This window comes from Spodoptera frugiperda, chromosome 10, assembly GCF_023101765.2.
Source record: "Spodoptera frugiperda isolate SF20-4 chromosome 10, AGI-APGP_CSIRO_Sfru_2.0, whole genome shotgun sequence".
NCBI classification, from domain to species: Eukaryota; Metazoa; Arthropoda; class Insecta; order Lepidoptera; family Noctuidae; genus Spodoptera; species Spodoptera frugiperda.
In genome coordinates, this window is record NC_064221.1 from 2,675,393 (window position 1) to 2,692,385 (window position 16,993).

General features: G+C 35.5%; 2 protein-coding genes across 5 annotated transcripts in view; one reads left to right on the forward strand and one right to left on the reverse strand.

Annotated features, from left to right (window-relative positions):
* Positions 1–6,106: 6,106 nt before the first annotated feature.
* Positions 6,107–11,888, reverse strand: LOC118277125 (zinc finger protein 568). Its single transcript, XM_050696267.1, has 6 exons — positions 11,706–11,888; positions 9,635–10,099; positions 9,062–9,214; positions 7,536–7,716; positions 6,874–7,005; positions 6,107–6,354 (listed from the first exon to the last, which is right to left on the reverse strand). Exons 1-6 carry the CDS (start codon positions 11,782–11,784, stop codon positions 6,156–6,158), a joined length of 1,209 nt encoding a protein of 402 aa, XP_050552224.1. The 5' UTR covers positions 11,785–11,888; the 3' UTR covers positions 6,107–6,155.
* Positions 11,889–12,437: 549 nt separating this feature from the next.
* Positions 12,438–16,993, forward strand: part of LOC118277102 (uncharacterized) — a 67,233-nt gene continuing 62,677 nt past the window's right edge. For all 4 annotated transcript variants that reach the window (XM_050696242.1, XM_050696243.1, XM_050696244.1 and 1 more), the window contains exon 1: positions 12,438–12,741. In XM_050696242.1, coding sequence (XP_050552199.1) covers positions 12,674–12,741 — 68 coding nt within the window. In that variant the 5' untranslated portion in view covers positions 12,438–12,673. The remainder of the gene's footprint in view (positions 12,742–16,993) is intronic.

A 16,993-nucleotide genomic window follows, 5' to 3' on the forward strand; every position in this document is an offset into this window, starting at 1 on the left:
TTAACACAAGCTGCCTCGTTGGTGGATTGATCGCAAGTGCGACTGCTGGACAAGAGGTCTTGGGTTCGATTCCCGCGTCGGGCAAAGTATTACTGGGCATTTTTCGGTATTTCCGAAAATTTCTCAGTAGTACCACGGAGTCTGGAATTGTGCCCAGTATATGGCAATAGGATCACCCCCTATTACATGGGACTTATAATACAAATGGTGAATAGTAGGTGTATATTATACAGTGGTATTACGTGCCATACACGTTACGTGTGCACCTTTGCCTACTCCTTCGGGGATAAAAGGCGTGACGTTGCGCTTCATACAAAATGTGTCAAAATTCTCTCTCTCTAGTAGTCAAATCTGCAGATAGATAGGTTATTGAAATTGGTGGTTAGTGTAAAGTCTCTGATTCGATTCTCAGTTTGAGTAATTTACGGTTTTCAGTATTCTCACATAGATTTGTCCCTCTATGTGAGATACTGTATTAAATATAAATATATTTTTATGTATTTTTTTTTTTATTTTAAGTTGACATGCGACATAATAATATTATTATAAGACTTTATAGGAAAATTAAAAAATGATATAATAATATGAGAATCTAAAGTTTATACCAAAATTAGCTGTATGCCAGTCATTATGCGTATAAGGTATAATTTGTATAAATAACGCATTGTTAATGGTGCGTCAAAGGTAACTAGAATAACTTATTATATGTACGTAGTATCTTTGATTTATTATAATATGCAGAAATGTATGAAAATTTGCCTAAAGAGTAACGCAAAATTGAACCTTATTTCTGTATCGGAAATAATTTCAAACAGTATTATAAAAGTGCCATATAAACTAAATATCGGTCTTAAATTAAGTTTACTCAATGTAAAGTTCTTCAATTTGTATATTAAAAACAAAAAAAAAACAATTTTTAAAAATTTCAATCTAGTAACATATTTGTTACCCTGCCAAAATATAATTATAATATTTAATAATTGGCATCTTAATAGGCTCAGATTAACGTTAAAATTACTAAAACAAACAACATACCGACTGAATTGACAACCTCCTTTTTGGTAAGTCGGTTAAAACTTAAAAACCACTGCATAAAATAATAAATCTTGTTTCTACCAAAATAAGAACTATAATCCTACACTAGTTACCTCTGATGTGCTATTGACAATGCTGGGAACATTATTTATATGTCAAGGTATTGAATGAAGTATTTAGTTGTTAAAAATAACCTTTTCTAAAGTAGCTTTTGTTCCTACTATTTCGAATTTTCGTACCAATATTCCTCTAAAATGTACACTGTAGCTTTTGTAGCTAAAAAGTCATTATTTTTATATACAATACGTACCAACATACATATAGTATTTCTTTATATACAAAAAATTCTATATACATGAATAGGAGTCATTTCAAAAATGAAATTTTTTTTGGTAAAATTTCGGTATCGAAAATCCGTTCTTTAACATCCTGTATATCTCATAGAAAAATGTAGTAAAACGAATTTTGGATGAAAATGACGTAATTTCGTAAGTTTATAACAAAACTAATATTCCTTTAAACAATTCCGTTGGTTGTAAAAAATGAATCGATTTTTTCTTAATTAAAAAAATAATATAATTTTTAATCTACGTCCTTAGTTCAAAAACGTCCAATATATACAATTATGTATCGCACAATTTTATACTTTAACCACCTTAACATAAGGTTTATAATGAAATTGAATTATGATCTTATTATTATTATTGATTGACTAGCTTATTAGCTTTTGTCCGTGGTTTCGCTTGTCTGTCTGTGTAGAATGATTTTTGTGGTGAAGTTCGGTAAGTTAAGTATTGTCTGCCTTATTAAAAACTAGTGTCTGCCCGCGACTTTCACCGTGTAGAATGGTTAGTTAGCTAGGCAGATTTTGTTATTTATTATAGCCTATGTTACATACTAAGTCTTTATTTACCGTGCAACACAGGCTATAATTAAACATTAAATGCAGCTTTGTAATGGTGAAAGAAGTGTTTAAATTAGTCTAGATATTACAAAAACGTTTCCTCTATAATATAATACTGCATCTACATTAAAAGAAAGGTGTAAACTCAATTTTGCTTAGCAATACATACTGCTTATCACCGCTAGGGAGCACTGCTGTCGAATAAAGTCTCTAACTTAATAGTTTTTATAACATCATCATTATTTGTTAAGTGATTAGACTGACATGACTTTAAGCGATAGTGGCGCCGCCTAGCGAGAACTAATTTGTTTAAAATTTTGCAGTTTGGAATACACAGATGGTCTAGTTTTTATATTAGTTTCATTGTAATACAGTGTAACGTTAAAAGCAGTTGATTGTTTGAGAAAATTAAAAATCAAAGCATTAATTGTTTAAATTAATCCTTAATAAGACACTTTTCAAACGTCAAATTGAATGTCCGTAAGTCTATCTGTGAATAAAGCTAGGTGCTCGTTCCAAAGTGTAGTTGAATGGAGAAGAACGAGTAAGAAATTTCATCGTTAGTCAGTATAACCTTACATAATCGGAGCTGATTGGCTGAGGAAACTAAATATGGGGTTTAAAATAGCCAATAAAAATATATAATTTGTCTGGACTACAAATCACCACACGATTTAAAAAAAAATCAAAGAAAGACCAAATACGATACTTACCGAACTTCACCATATAAGCAGTAAATGATCTGTTATACATATAAATAAATATTTAAATTAAATATAATAATAAATAAATAAATAAATTATACAATTATTATAATCAGCAATAAGAAGTGCATTTATAAATAGAGAGGTGCCTTTGTATTTGTGTCTCGTTTCTTTTTAATAATTATTAATTATTATTATTGTAAATTAGTAGCTTTTATTATTTATTCTCTTCATGGTCGGCCGCGGAACGCATTAGTTTGTGATTTTAAAGATTTTAGAATTTAATAGAAATAGTATTTTTTTTTTCTTTCAAACTGTCTTTGGTTATAATAGTATGATTTGATCAGGTTAGACAAAGTTTCATAAAGTAATATTTCGTTTTCAATTAATTGTATAATGTACTACGTTTTCAAAGAGTTCTTCTTAGCTTCATTTTAATATTCAAAGTATATTTGAATGACATATTTGCAGTGATTATTTAGTATTTGAAAGTTTCCTATAATAATTTGAGGACACTTTCTGCTTACTCTTTTAGTTTTTAGATAAATTATTTGTTTGAAAATAGTCAAAATTAGATGGAATTCATTCTCGTTTTGTTACTGAATTAATAATATGATATTTTTTGTCAAAATGTCTAAAATCTTGTATGTCAGTACGCGGCCGACCAGTATACATATACATTCTAAATATGTAGGCGTTAGTCGTATTTGTACATTTGTTGTTACATAGCTTAAGTTTTCTTAAATGTGGCCAATGTACAGGTTGTTGTTTTTTAAACCCACTGTTATGTTTCATAATATGTGATATGACTACTAGAGTGCACGTCTCCTCTATTCGTTTTTTTTTTTTTGTTTTTAGAAATCCTCACATTATGTTCGTATGGTTGTATTTGTTTTGTCAACTATTGAGATTTTAGTTCAGTTTAGTTCATTTTGCATACAAAGTTAGTGTTAACATTATTTTCTTATTAAAAATTTATCCAAAAATACTTCAAAGCAGTAAATAAATCTCAATTTTAGATAACAACAGCCTGTATGTCCACATACATATACTTTAATATGTTTAGTTTAAATTATCTCATTTCATTTCCATACTAGTCATTGCTGTGAATCATACATTTACTATTTACTTAAAATAATACATAGTTATAATAATTTATATTTTTTTAACCGATTTTGCCAAGAGATTTATTCATATTTTAGTTTCGTACTTATTTATCAATTACCAAGTTCCAATTAAATACATCTACCTCGTTGGTCGAGTAGGAAGATCTTAGGTTTGATTTTCAACTCTAGCTAAGTAAAATTACGACAATTCGGAATTAATAAAAGCAAAGAATCTGAATTAGTGACCGGTGTATAGCAATAGGTCCGTCCTATATAACATGGGACCCATAACACAAATGGTGAAAAGTGGATGTCACATTATTCACGAGCTTCGTCTCTGCCTACCCCTTCTGGGTATCATAAGTCAATTGAAAATGTGTCAACTATTAACAATAAAGTGCCAAAACTTATGTCATTTACGAAATTATTATGCATTCATAAATTTATCATAAGTCTCATAGTTAAAATTGAACGAATATCAACTTTAATTGTAGGCTTTTTAAGTCGTATTTTTCAATGGCAAATGTTTATTCAAAAATGTGTAATAAATTCACGTGAGGCTTAAGTCGTTGTCTTTTACAGAAAAATCTACCTTATTTCTAAGCCCTGTAAGTTGATTTTTCAGTAAACAGGATTTAAAAACGAGGTTTTAACATAAATAATATTAGGTGCAGTGAATAATGAACTTTATAGCTTTGGTTTAACGTTCATCATCGCCTTGTCAAGTGCCAATATAATCATTTCCATTTATTTAAGCTATTCATATCATAGAACGCGTCTAAATATTTGGTCGCTCTCTATTGAAACGTGATTTTGTATGAAAAAGTAATTGTTTGTTCATAAGATACATTATAGATTCTGAGTAAATATTAAAAAAAAAACTTTATAGTTTAGAAATTATATTTACTTCTTCATAAATAATTAATCATTCAAAAAGTTTCTTGATTTTAGTAACATTTGCGAGATAATATTATAACTTATAACACAAATGGTTAAAAGTGGGTGTATATTGTATAGCGGCATTACATGCGTAATATGCACCTCTGACTATCCCTTCGGGGATAAAAGGCGTGACGTTGCTAATTCAATAAACTCCTAGTATATTATAAAAAGAAAATATATTCTAAGCCCAAGCGATTACTTTTTCATAAATATCTCACCTCTTATAAATAATTCCATTAAAAATATCTATTTTACATTTTTTCAGTGAAATTAGCTTCGAGTAGGCTTTGCTCGTATTAATGTGAATATTTTTTTATTTCTTTACTATATTATGCTGTGTTCAAAATGTTCAATTTGAGGTTATAACTACGATTTTTCACCCATAGATGGGTCAATCTCCGTCTATGTGATTACGATTTTAGACCTTATTTTGATGTGCAAAAAGAACACAATTGAAATAATTTTGTTTTGTATTAGTGTCTCACTATAGTCTCGTATTATTTCGGGGTACACCGAAAGGTTTCGAGCTTGAATGGAAACTCTTAAGATTTATAAATCTCGAAAAGATCTGCTTAGAAAGTTTAATAAAACTAATTAAAATGAATTTATTTCAATTGATGGACATTGTTTTGTAATTTCATCTGCAAATAAAACATTCAAATTGATAAACTCATTACCTATCTCTGTGTAGCAGTCGGGTAAGAAGAAAAATGCAATGTTTATAAGATGCGTAGTTGTAACCTCAAAAGAAAGCTTAGATATAATAACATTGTGAAGCTAAGTTGTACAAAATGTATTTATTTATTATTATATTGTAATTAAAATAATATTTCACTACAATTTGTGTGAGTTTTTTATTTATTTGGTAAGTTTATATCCTCCTTCCCTACGGTTTCCCTATTTCCTAATATTATTCGACTAATTTACAAGTGTTGTGGCGTAAGGCGCGTTGCGATACGCGCGCGCCTCAAAGGGCTATCAGACCACCACAGATGGGGCCCAGTAGGGCTGATGCCTGATCCGGAGCTGCGGACTACCTAGCGGGTTACCGGGGCTTCGGCTCGAAAACCAGGTGTAGAAACAGGATGGTTTTCAGTCAGTAAGAATCTGACACTCCCTCTCGCCTCGCACAAGGCAAGGGAAGCCATAGAATGATTGTGGCCTGTGGCCCCTTTAAAAAAAAAAAACTAAAGACCTCTTCTACATAAAAGTCATTACCATACCATGTCCTTCTTCATGCTTGGCTAGCAAGTTTAAAAATTGCAGTTTTACGGCGCATTCCAATAAACTACGGATCGGTAGATGTGCCTACTACGCCGTTAAAGGTTCAGAACTAACCAGAGAACGCTACTGGCGGTCATTGTTACTCCACATCCACGAGAAGACATGGGGTGACAAAAATAAAACCAAAAATTAAAAACAATCAGTCCACTATTTAATACTAACAATAACAACAAGACAATCTTAAACTACATCCTCCTCCATCCTCCGTTTCCCTATAGAGAGGTCGATGGGTCCCTCGCAGCACTCCGCAGTTGCCTCCGGTCCCACCTTCGACTCCGGGTTGTGCCTAATAATGCCGTACATTGGAACTTGCGCGGGCACAGTTTTCTGGACCACTTTCAAAGTATTGTTGTATTTTGTCGAGTTTCGCGTGTGCATCCTGGGGGAAAGTTAGCAGATATTAGTTTTGGGATTCCATGTTGAGAAAACTACGAAAATTCGTTATGATTGGTATATGCCTGAAAAATATACCTAACAGAGTACATATATAATATGAGAACCGGTGTACTTCTAGTTACTTCCTTATGCAGTAACTAGCGGCTCTTACGCTTTTACACCAGCTACTCGGCTCCTATTTGTCGTACGGTCGTAGGGTGATGTTTTATAACCTTATTCCTTAATAAATGGACTATCCAACACAAAAATAATCGTCCAATTCTAACGAGTAGTTCAGAGATTAGCTTTTTTTATGGAACACGCCGAGCAAACTATAAACGAACAGACGTATCACCTGATGGTAAGCAATCGTCGCTGCCCATGGACACTTGAAACACCAGACGCGTTACAAGAGTATTTGTATTACAGCCTTTTGGGGGTTAGAAATTTAAAGGTTGTTGGGCTCTTTCAAACAAACAAACTTTTCAGCTTATATTAGTAAGTGTATAGGTTCAAATAATACTTGTATTTGCGGCAAGCGTCATCCCGGTGCCGCTCCAGATACCGTCGCTGGCTGAATGCCTTGTCGCAGGCAGCGCAACGCCACTGCCACGAGTGGTGGCCGCGCGTGCGCTGGTGCGCGCGGAGATTCGAACTGAAGATACATACGATTATATTTTAGAGGATATAACGAGCTGATAGATCTCCTGTACCCTTGGTATGCCGTATGCGGTATGAGTTTGCTTTATATGCGCTTTCGGTGCTCTCGTAAAACAAACTCGTACTAAGGGTGCTAATATATAGGAATTGGTGCTGTATTTAAAGTATATAACACCCCTTTCTTAAAATAGAGTGTCTTTTTCTTAAAGGTTTGTGAACGACAATAGAAATAACAGAGATATGTAGGTCAAATGCAGAATCAACTATGTTTCTTTCGGAGTACCCCCAAATCTTCGATCACTAATGTAAATTAGTGATCGAAGCCCCTGATACTTCAGAAGCGGGCGCCCTAACCTTAACCTCTGGACCACTATAACATATAGTACTAAGAGCCTCATCTAGCTATTTGAAATATTGACGTGTAAAAGTGTTATTTTATAACCTACTTATAGAAATAAATATCATTTATCATTTATACAAGTTTTCGTGTGTGTGTTACTCAGTTACACATATTTACTAACTCACCGATCAGCAAAAGTCCTGCCGCAATGTTGGTGAGGGCACGGGAAGGGTCTCTCCCCCGTATGTAGACGCAGGTGGCCCTTCAGCACCCACGGCCGGTCGAAGCTCTTCCCGCAGTAGGAACACGTGTGGGTGGCGCGCGCGCAACGCCGCGGCTCCGACCAATCGCGGACGTCTTGCAGTTCTAGGGGTAAAAAGTAAGGGAATCTTTACTTAAGTCGTGTGTGCAACAATAAACATACGAATTCCAAGTTTTTGTATCACACAAAGAGTTGTTCCGTGCGAGCATCATATCCGCGACACTTTGCGCAGTAGCTGGTTGCCCAGACACTACCGCGTCAACCGAGCAATTAACAATGAACTTAGGACTTGTTTCACAATGTCTGGATAGCCGCTATGTATCAGATAACTTTGAATTAAGATCGTAATTTGTATGCACTATCTGTTACATAAGTTTATCGAGAACTTAGATGAAGGTGGTGAAACAGGCGTTTAAAGTAAGCTTGGTTGACTTTATACGGACCGTGTCTCTACTATGAGACTACGACAATTTCCTTGAATTGACAACTAAACAATAGTTTCTATAAAAGTCGTCAGAAATTATCACGAAAATATGTAAAAAGAGCAATCGTAGTGTGTAAAATATTCACATTCATCAGAAGTTGCTAGCCAATACTCAAATCTAGGTTAGATTGACCCGAACTGAATTAGGAAAAGGCTTAGAGAGAAGCCACGATTCAACAACTTCTAGATACTTTACCGGACACTGCTGACTTGCATGATTAATGTGGTGTACCAAAGAATATTCGATTCTCGAGAGCTGCTTATTTATTTAGTTTTATTTTAAGGCCTCGTCCGTTCAAGTTTTGCTCTGTTGTAGGCGTTCCCCAAGGGAGCGTCCTGGGCACAAAACTTTCCTATATTCATTTTAGTGACACAACGCAATATACTCCAGTTTGCAGAGGTCAGTCGGTAAAATTAGAATATATATTTCACTTGCTATAGTTTTAAAATACTCTGAAATATTTCTGTTGTTTTGTTTGCTTTGTTTTTCTTAGAACGTGAAAAGATCATTGTTTATGTATTTGTATAAAAGAGAATTTAAGGTAGAGAGACCGTAGAATAGAGAAACAAGACTACATTTTTTTTTGGAAATGTCGTTCAGCAAAATATTGGGTGCTAGACTATATACCGCCGAATTATATTGTTAGAAAAATGTTTATGGGATACGACGGTAACCGAACAGCGCCGTCCATGCAAATGCTATTACCTACCATTTTACCAGTAAACAATCCTACAAACAAGACATCACTACAAATAAATATTGTACGTAAATCAGTTTAAAATAACGACAGCTCTCGGTCAGTAACGGCCAGTTTCAATAACCTATCTATCGGTAGATTTGCCTACTAGAGATAGTATTTTGACATAAGCTCCATACAAAATGTGTCAAAATTCTATCTCTATAGATAGATAGGTTATTGAAACTGGCCGTAAGTCGTTTTAGGGGCGGGTTTTCTAACACTTACCATTTTCCTTGCCATCTTCCTTGTCTACGCTGTCGACGCTATCCTTGTCGAAAGACTCGGTGCAGGTGAGCAGTTCCTTGTCCAGCTTCTCATCAGCGCTGGCCTTCACCAGGCTCTTTAGTTTCTCCGCTATCTTGTCTATTTCTGAACCACCTAACGATAGGATTAAATGTATATTTAGCTGCTACAATATTTCTTTGTACCACTTTCACGCGGTTTTCATATTGTCGGTACGTTAATTTCAAATGTAACTGTTTTCACACACTCTATATCTGTTCGGAAGGCAGACCTTTTAAAAAGTGCCTCATTCAATGATATTCTTATAAAATATCATTCGCCTCATTGTAAGCTTTATTTATTCTTACCAGTTTCTACTATAATAGGGAAATTATGTGAAAAATCACTTACGTCAATGTGGCATTTTTAAACCTCGTTGTTTATGTCATTATGTTTAAAAATTAAGAATATTTTTGGCTAACAAATTGATATGAACCTATTTAGTTCTGCCGGTACTGTGTTGTAGACAAAAATTTTGGATATATCAATTAAAATCAGTATGAAATAGAAACAAACCTTTATTATTAAACTTCAGAGGTTCCCTGCTCTTAATTTCTTCAATGATTGGAGCCAAAGGTTCCTTCCTCGGTTTCCGTCTCCTGTTGACTTCCTGTATCAGTTCGGAAATCGATTGCGTTTCGTTGTCGCATCCGTTGCGTTTCCGTCGATGCGTTTTGTCGTACGTCTTACGTTCCGTTTTTGCTTCAGATGATCTCAAATTGTACGTTTTATCTGTATCCTTCTTCGTTAAGTTTTTAGTTTTAGTTAATTCTGGTGATTTCACTGGTTTCTCGCTCTCTGACGCGTATTCATAAGGCTCCGTGTCTTGGAAATGTTGTAGAAACTGGCTTTTCTTAAGCAGTTGCAGGTAAAATCGCGTGGAGATTGGCACTTTGTCGTGGTATATCGTTTCGTTTGTTTTTAGTAAGTTCTTCTGCCGTTTTATGTTCAGTTTCGATATGCGAGTCGATTTCATTTCATCTGTAAATTGAAAATTATGATCTACTACTGCTAGCTTTAGCCAGCGGTTTTACCTGCGTTTACATGGGATAAAAAGTGATCTATGGTCTATTCTAGACCATAATTGATCCAAATTTCGTTATACATATTATGTAGTTTATTTCTATATAATATTTGACGGGAAGGAGTAACAAACAAACAAACCTTCGCATTTATAATATTAGTAGGATGGACTTTATTGGTCAGCGTTTGACCATTAAATCAACTGGTGGTGAGCTATGATAAACAACCTATTTACTCGAAACTTCAATAAAATCTCTACGTCATTAATTCTTTTACCATACCTCGCAAATATCAAATGTCTCAAGTACATAATTGTATTTGAACTGTACCAAATCAGTCCATAGGATCTTCTATCTGAGGATGAGTTTGCACTAACATCCTCGATAAATTTTCAAAATCAGACTGTTTATTTACGCTGAACCATATCACGGAGACAGAACTTTAAAACTACAATCCAAATAGAATTATTCATTTTATTTATTGAATCAAGCTACGAATTGATAACGATTGAACGATCGCCTCTACCTCCGAAGTGCTAAGAGGTTTTCGGTAACTTTTCCTCTAGCACGCCTACACAACATCCCAAAGAGGGTGTACCTCTGAAATATAATCCGCACTTATCAAGGTTTATATTTATCCTGTATGCACGTGAAACAATAAAACAATGAATTTATTTTTGTAAATAGGCTACTAAAGAGCACTTTTACACGTCAAAATAATTTAAAAAAATCTGAGGTGGGCATTTCCTAACGGACTACTCCTCTGCCTACCTCTTCAGGGATTAAAAGTTGTGATGTTAAGTGTTATATATTATTAGAATATTTATTATTTCGTGTCGTCTTCAATTTTCATTTAAAAATCATACCGGTCTAATTGAGAACCTCCTCCTTTTTGTGAAGTCGGTTAGTTATAGGTAGTGCTTCTTCGTGTACCTTTTGGTAAAGGGTTAGGGGTATAAAATGTTCTCTTGCCACATACAGAATATTTATATGAGTTTTTATATAAAAGTAATCAGTATCCGTTTGCGATGCTTTAGAGCTTTTAATATACCTATCATGGTGATAGATTTATAAAACTTAATAAATCTCGTTGACAAATATACTAAAGAGTGCGTCGGGATACGTCGTCGCCTTAAAACTATGTATCTCGTGAATAAAAACGCAGGAATTACGTATCAAAAGAAACGACAATATTCCGAGAATCGTAAAAATTCGACCAAACTTCAACCGATACAGATTCCCAGTAAATTAACAGTTCACAACTAACGGAAATAATAAAAACGTAATTGACTACGCTCATTACGTTTTCTAATGTAACATTTTCATTTAAATTTGCATCATAAAAATATTTTTATTCAAAAAATTATAGTGACACTGTCAGCACAGTTCGAAAGATAAAGTTTGGAAAATAGTGTTTGTGACAAGAAAAAACGCTTAAATCGTCCGAAAAAACCGTAAGTATTGAAGAATAATCCATTTCCTATCGTTTTAAACCACAAACTTGCCCCCACTTACACAGCGAATGAAAATATTTGAAACAATTCTTGGAATACAAAGTGACTTACTTTCGACCGAAAATTCACCAAATTCCTGTATGAAACTCCTCTTCAGCCGTCTCACAGAGTTTATAAAACACCTGGGCATGATGCCAACGATAGAAAAATATTTTATTATATTACAGTTTACTTAAAATTATAAATCAAATTATGTGAAGTTCTCAGTACTTGTGAGCACTTGCTGCAGGGAAAGACAGAAACAAACGACATTAAATTTTATTTTAAGAATTCCAAATTCGAATGTAGCGGCCATTTCTTGCTAGTCCGTGAAGGTTTTACATTTCGTTGGAATTATATTAAACCTCTATGTATCATCGCCAGTGTGCTTTTCATAAAGATTTTCCGCAAGTACATTTGTGTACAGAGCAGGTACTGAAATAATGAAATACTTTAGTCTGTTGTCGTATTCGCGGTGAGAAAAGTGTTTGAGTGTTTGTGATGCAGCGTGCCTAATCTTTTGATCTCCCGCCAAGAAGTCATTAACTTCACTGAAGAATCTATGAGTTTATTGATGACTAGGCTCTCAAAATTGAAGTCGACATGATCGATTTGGGCAATAAGTAGATTTACTGGGTAAAATCTCAGAGTTTCCTCATTATTGACAGTAACGGCTTTAAAAGATTGCCAATACTGAAAATTAGGAAACCTCTACGGTTCTGAAAAGCTCTCATCACGGCATGTGTCGTGAAAAGCGTAGATAATGAGCAGGCGCGCGGGAGGCGTGCGCGGGTGTGGCGGGGGGAGACTGCGCATCGATTATTCGGCGGCGAGCGCGCGTCGCGACTGCACGCGCGCACTCATGCTCCCGTTTACCGCCCGAAACGATCGCGACGCCGGGAAATGTTAAATTATTACAAGAAAACATATATCAGCCGGATCGGACGCGTGTGTACGTGTGACCAGAGTGTGTAGTGCATGAGGTGACGGTGGTGCGGGTGATGTCAAGCTAAGGGCGGCGCGGCCGAGCCGGCGACGACATGGGCAACTCTTGCAGCTCGGGGCAGGCACACAAGGACAAGGATAATGTATCACAACATTCTGAAGAGTGAGTACCTACTGCCGAGTGCCGAGACTATGGAGTGACGCGTGAAGGTCGCCACGCTCACAATACTATCGTTAGCTAAATGACTTGAAAGAAAACAACGTAGTTATTTATGTATCATATTTGTTGTACATGCGGCAGCCGCCGAGATAAGCGCACTGTTGTGAAATCGTCAAAATAAATCAATACATCGACCGCGCTTGCCTACAGGTTGTCTAGAAAATGTATTTACGAAGGAATTGATAAAAAGAAAAATGTTCCGAACGACCTTGGTCTGTTTTGGGTGGTCAAGAGAAACGTAAAAATGATGGAGTATTCCACACTAAGAATATTCTGACACGCGCATTTGTAGAAACTGATAAGTAGCATGAATGAACTCATTAATCAATTAAAACAGTTGGCGACATTGTTCAGTCAAGTGTCCGATCCTCTCGTTTGTCCACTCCAATTAAATATGGCAAAGATTGTTCTCTGTACCCAGAGTAGGTATGTAAAACCCTGCCCTTTTCCCATCTACGCAATGAAGTCATTTTGATGAAGAAATGTAAAACAATTTGAATCTAAACAAAAGCTTATACTTATTACAATTTTATAGATATTATTCTATAATATCTATAAATGTACCTATCTTTTCAAAATGGTTGCACGATAGCAGCATTTGAACCTAATATTAAACAAGGACATTATTTTAGAAAACTTCGTTTCACAATAAATAATCCCAGATTTAAGAATAAGACTCTCTGACTTGTGTCTTTCTAAAAATCAGTGACTGAAATGAAAGCATTCTCTAAAGTTTTCCAGAAAAGAGAGATCGAAAAAACTGTTTTAACTCATAATTTCTAGACATGAATTGGAAAATTCTATCATTCCACAAAGGATTTTTTTTTATCACTAGCATAGATCACTTTTTTCGATGTAATCTATAAATATAGAGCTACGTGTATCCTTATTTCTAAGGAATTAATTCACCCTAAATATTGACACAAAATTGGTAATGGTTATCGAAACCGATACCTACTGAATATGAGAAATAGTTAACTATTAAGAATTTACACTCATGATCACAATTTTAGTAAAGAGAAGTGAGATCTGTTCATATATAATGAGAGAGCCTGCCCATATATAATATGAGTGAGGTAATGAGTGAGTGTACTCACACTACTTATAGTGTATAAGAGAATCCTAAAGGTTTTCTGGATCAGATTGTTAATAGAAAAAATATAGCAAGATTATTAGGTTTTAAAACTAAAGAATTACAACAGACGGGGTATTGCTTGCATTTTTATGTAAAAAGATTTCCACTAACGCCTTATTGATCACGCTTTTCCAATACCCGCAATGGATATAATGACACCTATTAACATAAGTTGAAAAACCATTTAGTGGTTTTTGAGTCTATCGTATACAAAGCTACAAACAATCCAATGCATTGTAGTGTCAGTTAGTAGAGTCGTCAAAAACTAAGACCAACCAAAATAACTGCTCTAGCATTTTGTATTAATGTTATATGTTTGTAAATGCAACTGTATTTGTTTGTCCGCTACTGAAAAATAATTACACGACTCACACATCAACAGCCTATAAGTAGCCACTGCTAAGCAAAGGCCTCTTTTCGCACGGAGAAGACTAAAAGCATTAATCACCACGCTTGCACAATGCGAGTTGGCGATTATAAGTTATAATTACTTAGTAGACGCATCAACAGCCTATAAGTGGCTATTGTTGACCATATGCCTCGTCTCACGAAAAAAGGTCTAAGTATTAATCACTACGCTTGCAAACTTATAATTACTATTTTAAGTATGTTGCGATTTCCGATATTATCTTATCCTTTGACTTAAAAGATTGTATGGTTAATCCATCACTATTCGTCCTTTATCTGCTCAAAATACTCCAGAATAATATTGATTGCTCTTGCGTTGTAATAGCTATTGCCTTATGATATAAAGAAAATGGCATCTTTGAATAGAATGACCCCATTTAAAATCTATTAGGGATATACAACACAGTGGGTGACATTATGATTGATACTTTTGAGCGTCTTTTTTTTTGACGGGAGAAAATCAGTCAACAAAATGATGATTGAAATGATTAAATTTTTCTGTAAATAGGCTACAAAAGAGCACATTTACACGTCAAAAATTATAAAAAAAATCTAGATGAGGTCTCCAATGACTTCTCCTGCTTTGGGTGAGGCGAGAGAGAGTGTCAGACTCTTATTGACTAAAAACCACCCCGTTCCTACTCTTGCTGTTCGAGCCGCAGTCTCGTGAGGCGAGAGGGAGTGTCAGACTCTTACGGACTAAACACCACCCGGTTCCTATTCCTGCTCTTCGAGCCGGAGCCCCGTTATATAGATACCCGATATAGTTCGCAGCTCTGGATCAGGCATCAGCCCAACTGGGGCCTTAGTCTGCTATTACAATTGTGTCAGAATGGTCGATTACTGAGGTCAAAATTGTTGAATTTCACGAGTTTGGTAGTCTACTAATATAATGCCCCGGCAACTGGTCAGATCTTCCGCGGTTCGGTATCGAGCATCCGCCCATCTGGTCTGATGGCTCTATGCAGCACGGACGGAACGCAACGCGCCGTACGCTCGGGTCTAGTTCTGGTTGGGCGGCGAGCTACCCTTGCTCTCCGACTTTTAAGCGTCTCCCTTTCTGATACAATTCCCACAGACATTTATTTGCTTGCTATAAATAAAATAAAACAAAAATAGATACAAACAAGTTATGTTTAGCTATCATTATCGTTGGCAAAGATGTCAATGAAATGTTGGTAATTCTTATTTTTAGTCTCAATCAATCAGTCAAGCAGTAGATTATGAATCAGTCAAGTGAGTAGTTTGATTATCAGTCATTTAAGTCTTTAACTGCCAATAGAAAACTATTGAAGGCAAATCCTCCGCTAACGTCGGTCACCTGGTGTCCCCCATGGCGTTTAACGTGTTAAGCAGCACTCAAATCAAATCAAATTTATTTTCAGAATTGTTTCCATAATTTGTCAGTAACAATGTTCTTAGCCTATGTTAGTAATAGAATAATAACAAGTAAATCATAACTTTCAATTGAGAAGAATACTTTCTTTTAGGCACTTATTTTCATGTCGAAATATCGTTTATAAAATTAACTATATTTGTAAATGCTTAGTTTAATCGGTCTGCGCACGCGGCCAGGATGCCGCTACAGTACCGAGGCACTGACTAAATAGTCAGTCAAACACTAGACCATGAAGCAAATACAAAGAGTAAATGTCATAACTGGATTTCCTTTACGGGGAGCGCGGGACGTTACAAACCACGCCCTTTTCAATTTTTCATCTAGCGGTCCCATACTACAAAAACGTTGCGAATTGCCTACATTTTAATGTGCCATTTTCTGGACGCTTATTAACCTATCTACACCTTTTTACTTATAATAGTTGCTGTTTTACATTGGGCAGGGCCGTTTTTTGTGTCACAATGCACAATCACATTATGGCATCTCCTCTTTGTACTTGCTTCATGCAATGCAACAGACTAACTAGTTCCATGACGATCTAGTAATTTAATAACCTCTCAGAAAATCGATGGAAATAACCAACCCCTCACTTTTAGGTAGAGGAGTGACAACCTCAAGAAAGACGGTAGTCACAGTAGTGGACTGTGCATGCGGTGCAACTTGCACAGTGACAGCATCATGGGTAGACGCGTCTCCTTAGGGATGACAGCGTAACAGACGTTCTACCGTGGGGGCTCCGATAGACAGGTTTAATTAAGGGACTTGGTGCCCCTTACAGGTGGTGCGAATGGCTCACCAGGCTAGATGTACATTTTGTTAGTTGATATGCTGTAGACTAAAGACTAGGTACCGTGGGGGCTCAGAGCTAGGTCTTTTATCCCTAAAATGCTAGGTGTTGTATGGAGGTTTACCCCGCCACCAATAGAAAGGGGTGCTGACAAATGTATTCTCGACATATTGAATTAAAATATTACATTGTGTTACCAATTTCATTACCTACATAGATAGGTATCTACAGGTAATGAAATGCTCTCGTGGTGTCCAGGAAGTAAGACGCTCGCTTCTCATGCATGAGAGTGCGGGTTTGAAACCTACCAACGGCAAATCCCAATATGACTTTTTTCGAGTTTATGTAATTTGTAAGATGAATTGACAAACGGTGAAGCAAAACATCATGAGGAAACCTAAGCTTTTAATTCCTAATTATAAATTTGAAATCGCCAACCCGCATTGACAAAATGTGATGATTAATG

What these genes read in the sequence shown, in the direction of transcription:
- LOC118277125 (XM_050696267.1), bottom strand. Translation starts at nt 11,784, where the DNA reads ATGCCCAGGTGTTTTATAAACTCTGTGAGACGGCTGAAGAGGAGTTTC. An exon ending in TGGTGAATTTTCGGTCGAAA is followed by an intron (nt 10,100 to 11,705) that starts GTAAGTCACTTT and finishes TTCAATTTACAG; the next exon opens with ATGAAATGAAATCGACTCGC. An exon ending in TCTGAAGTTTAATAATAAAG is followed by an intron (nt 9,215 to 9,634) that starts GTTTGTTTCTAT and finishes TCCTATCGTTAG; the next exon opens with GTGGTTCAGAAATAGACAAG.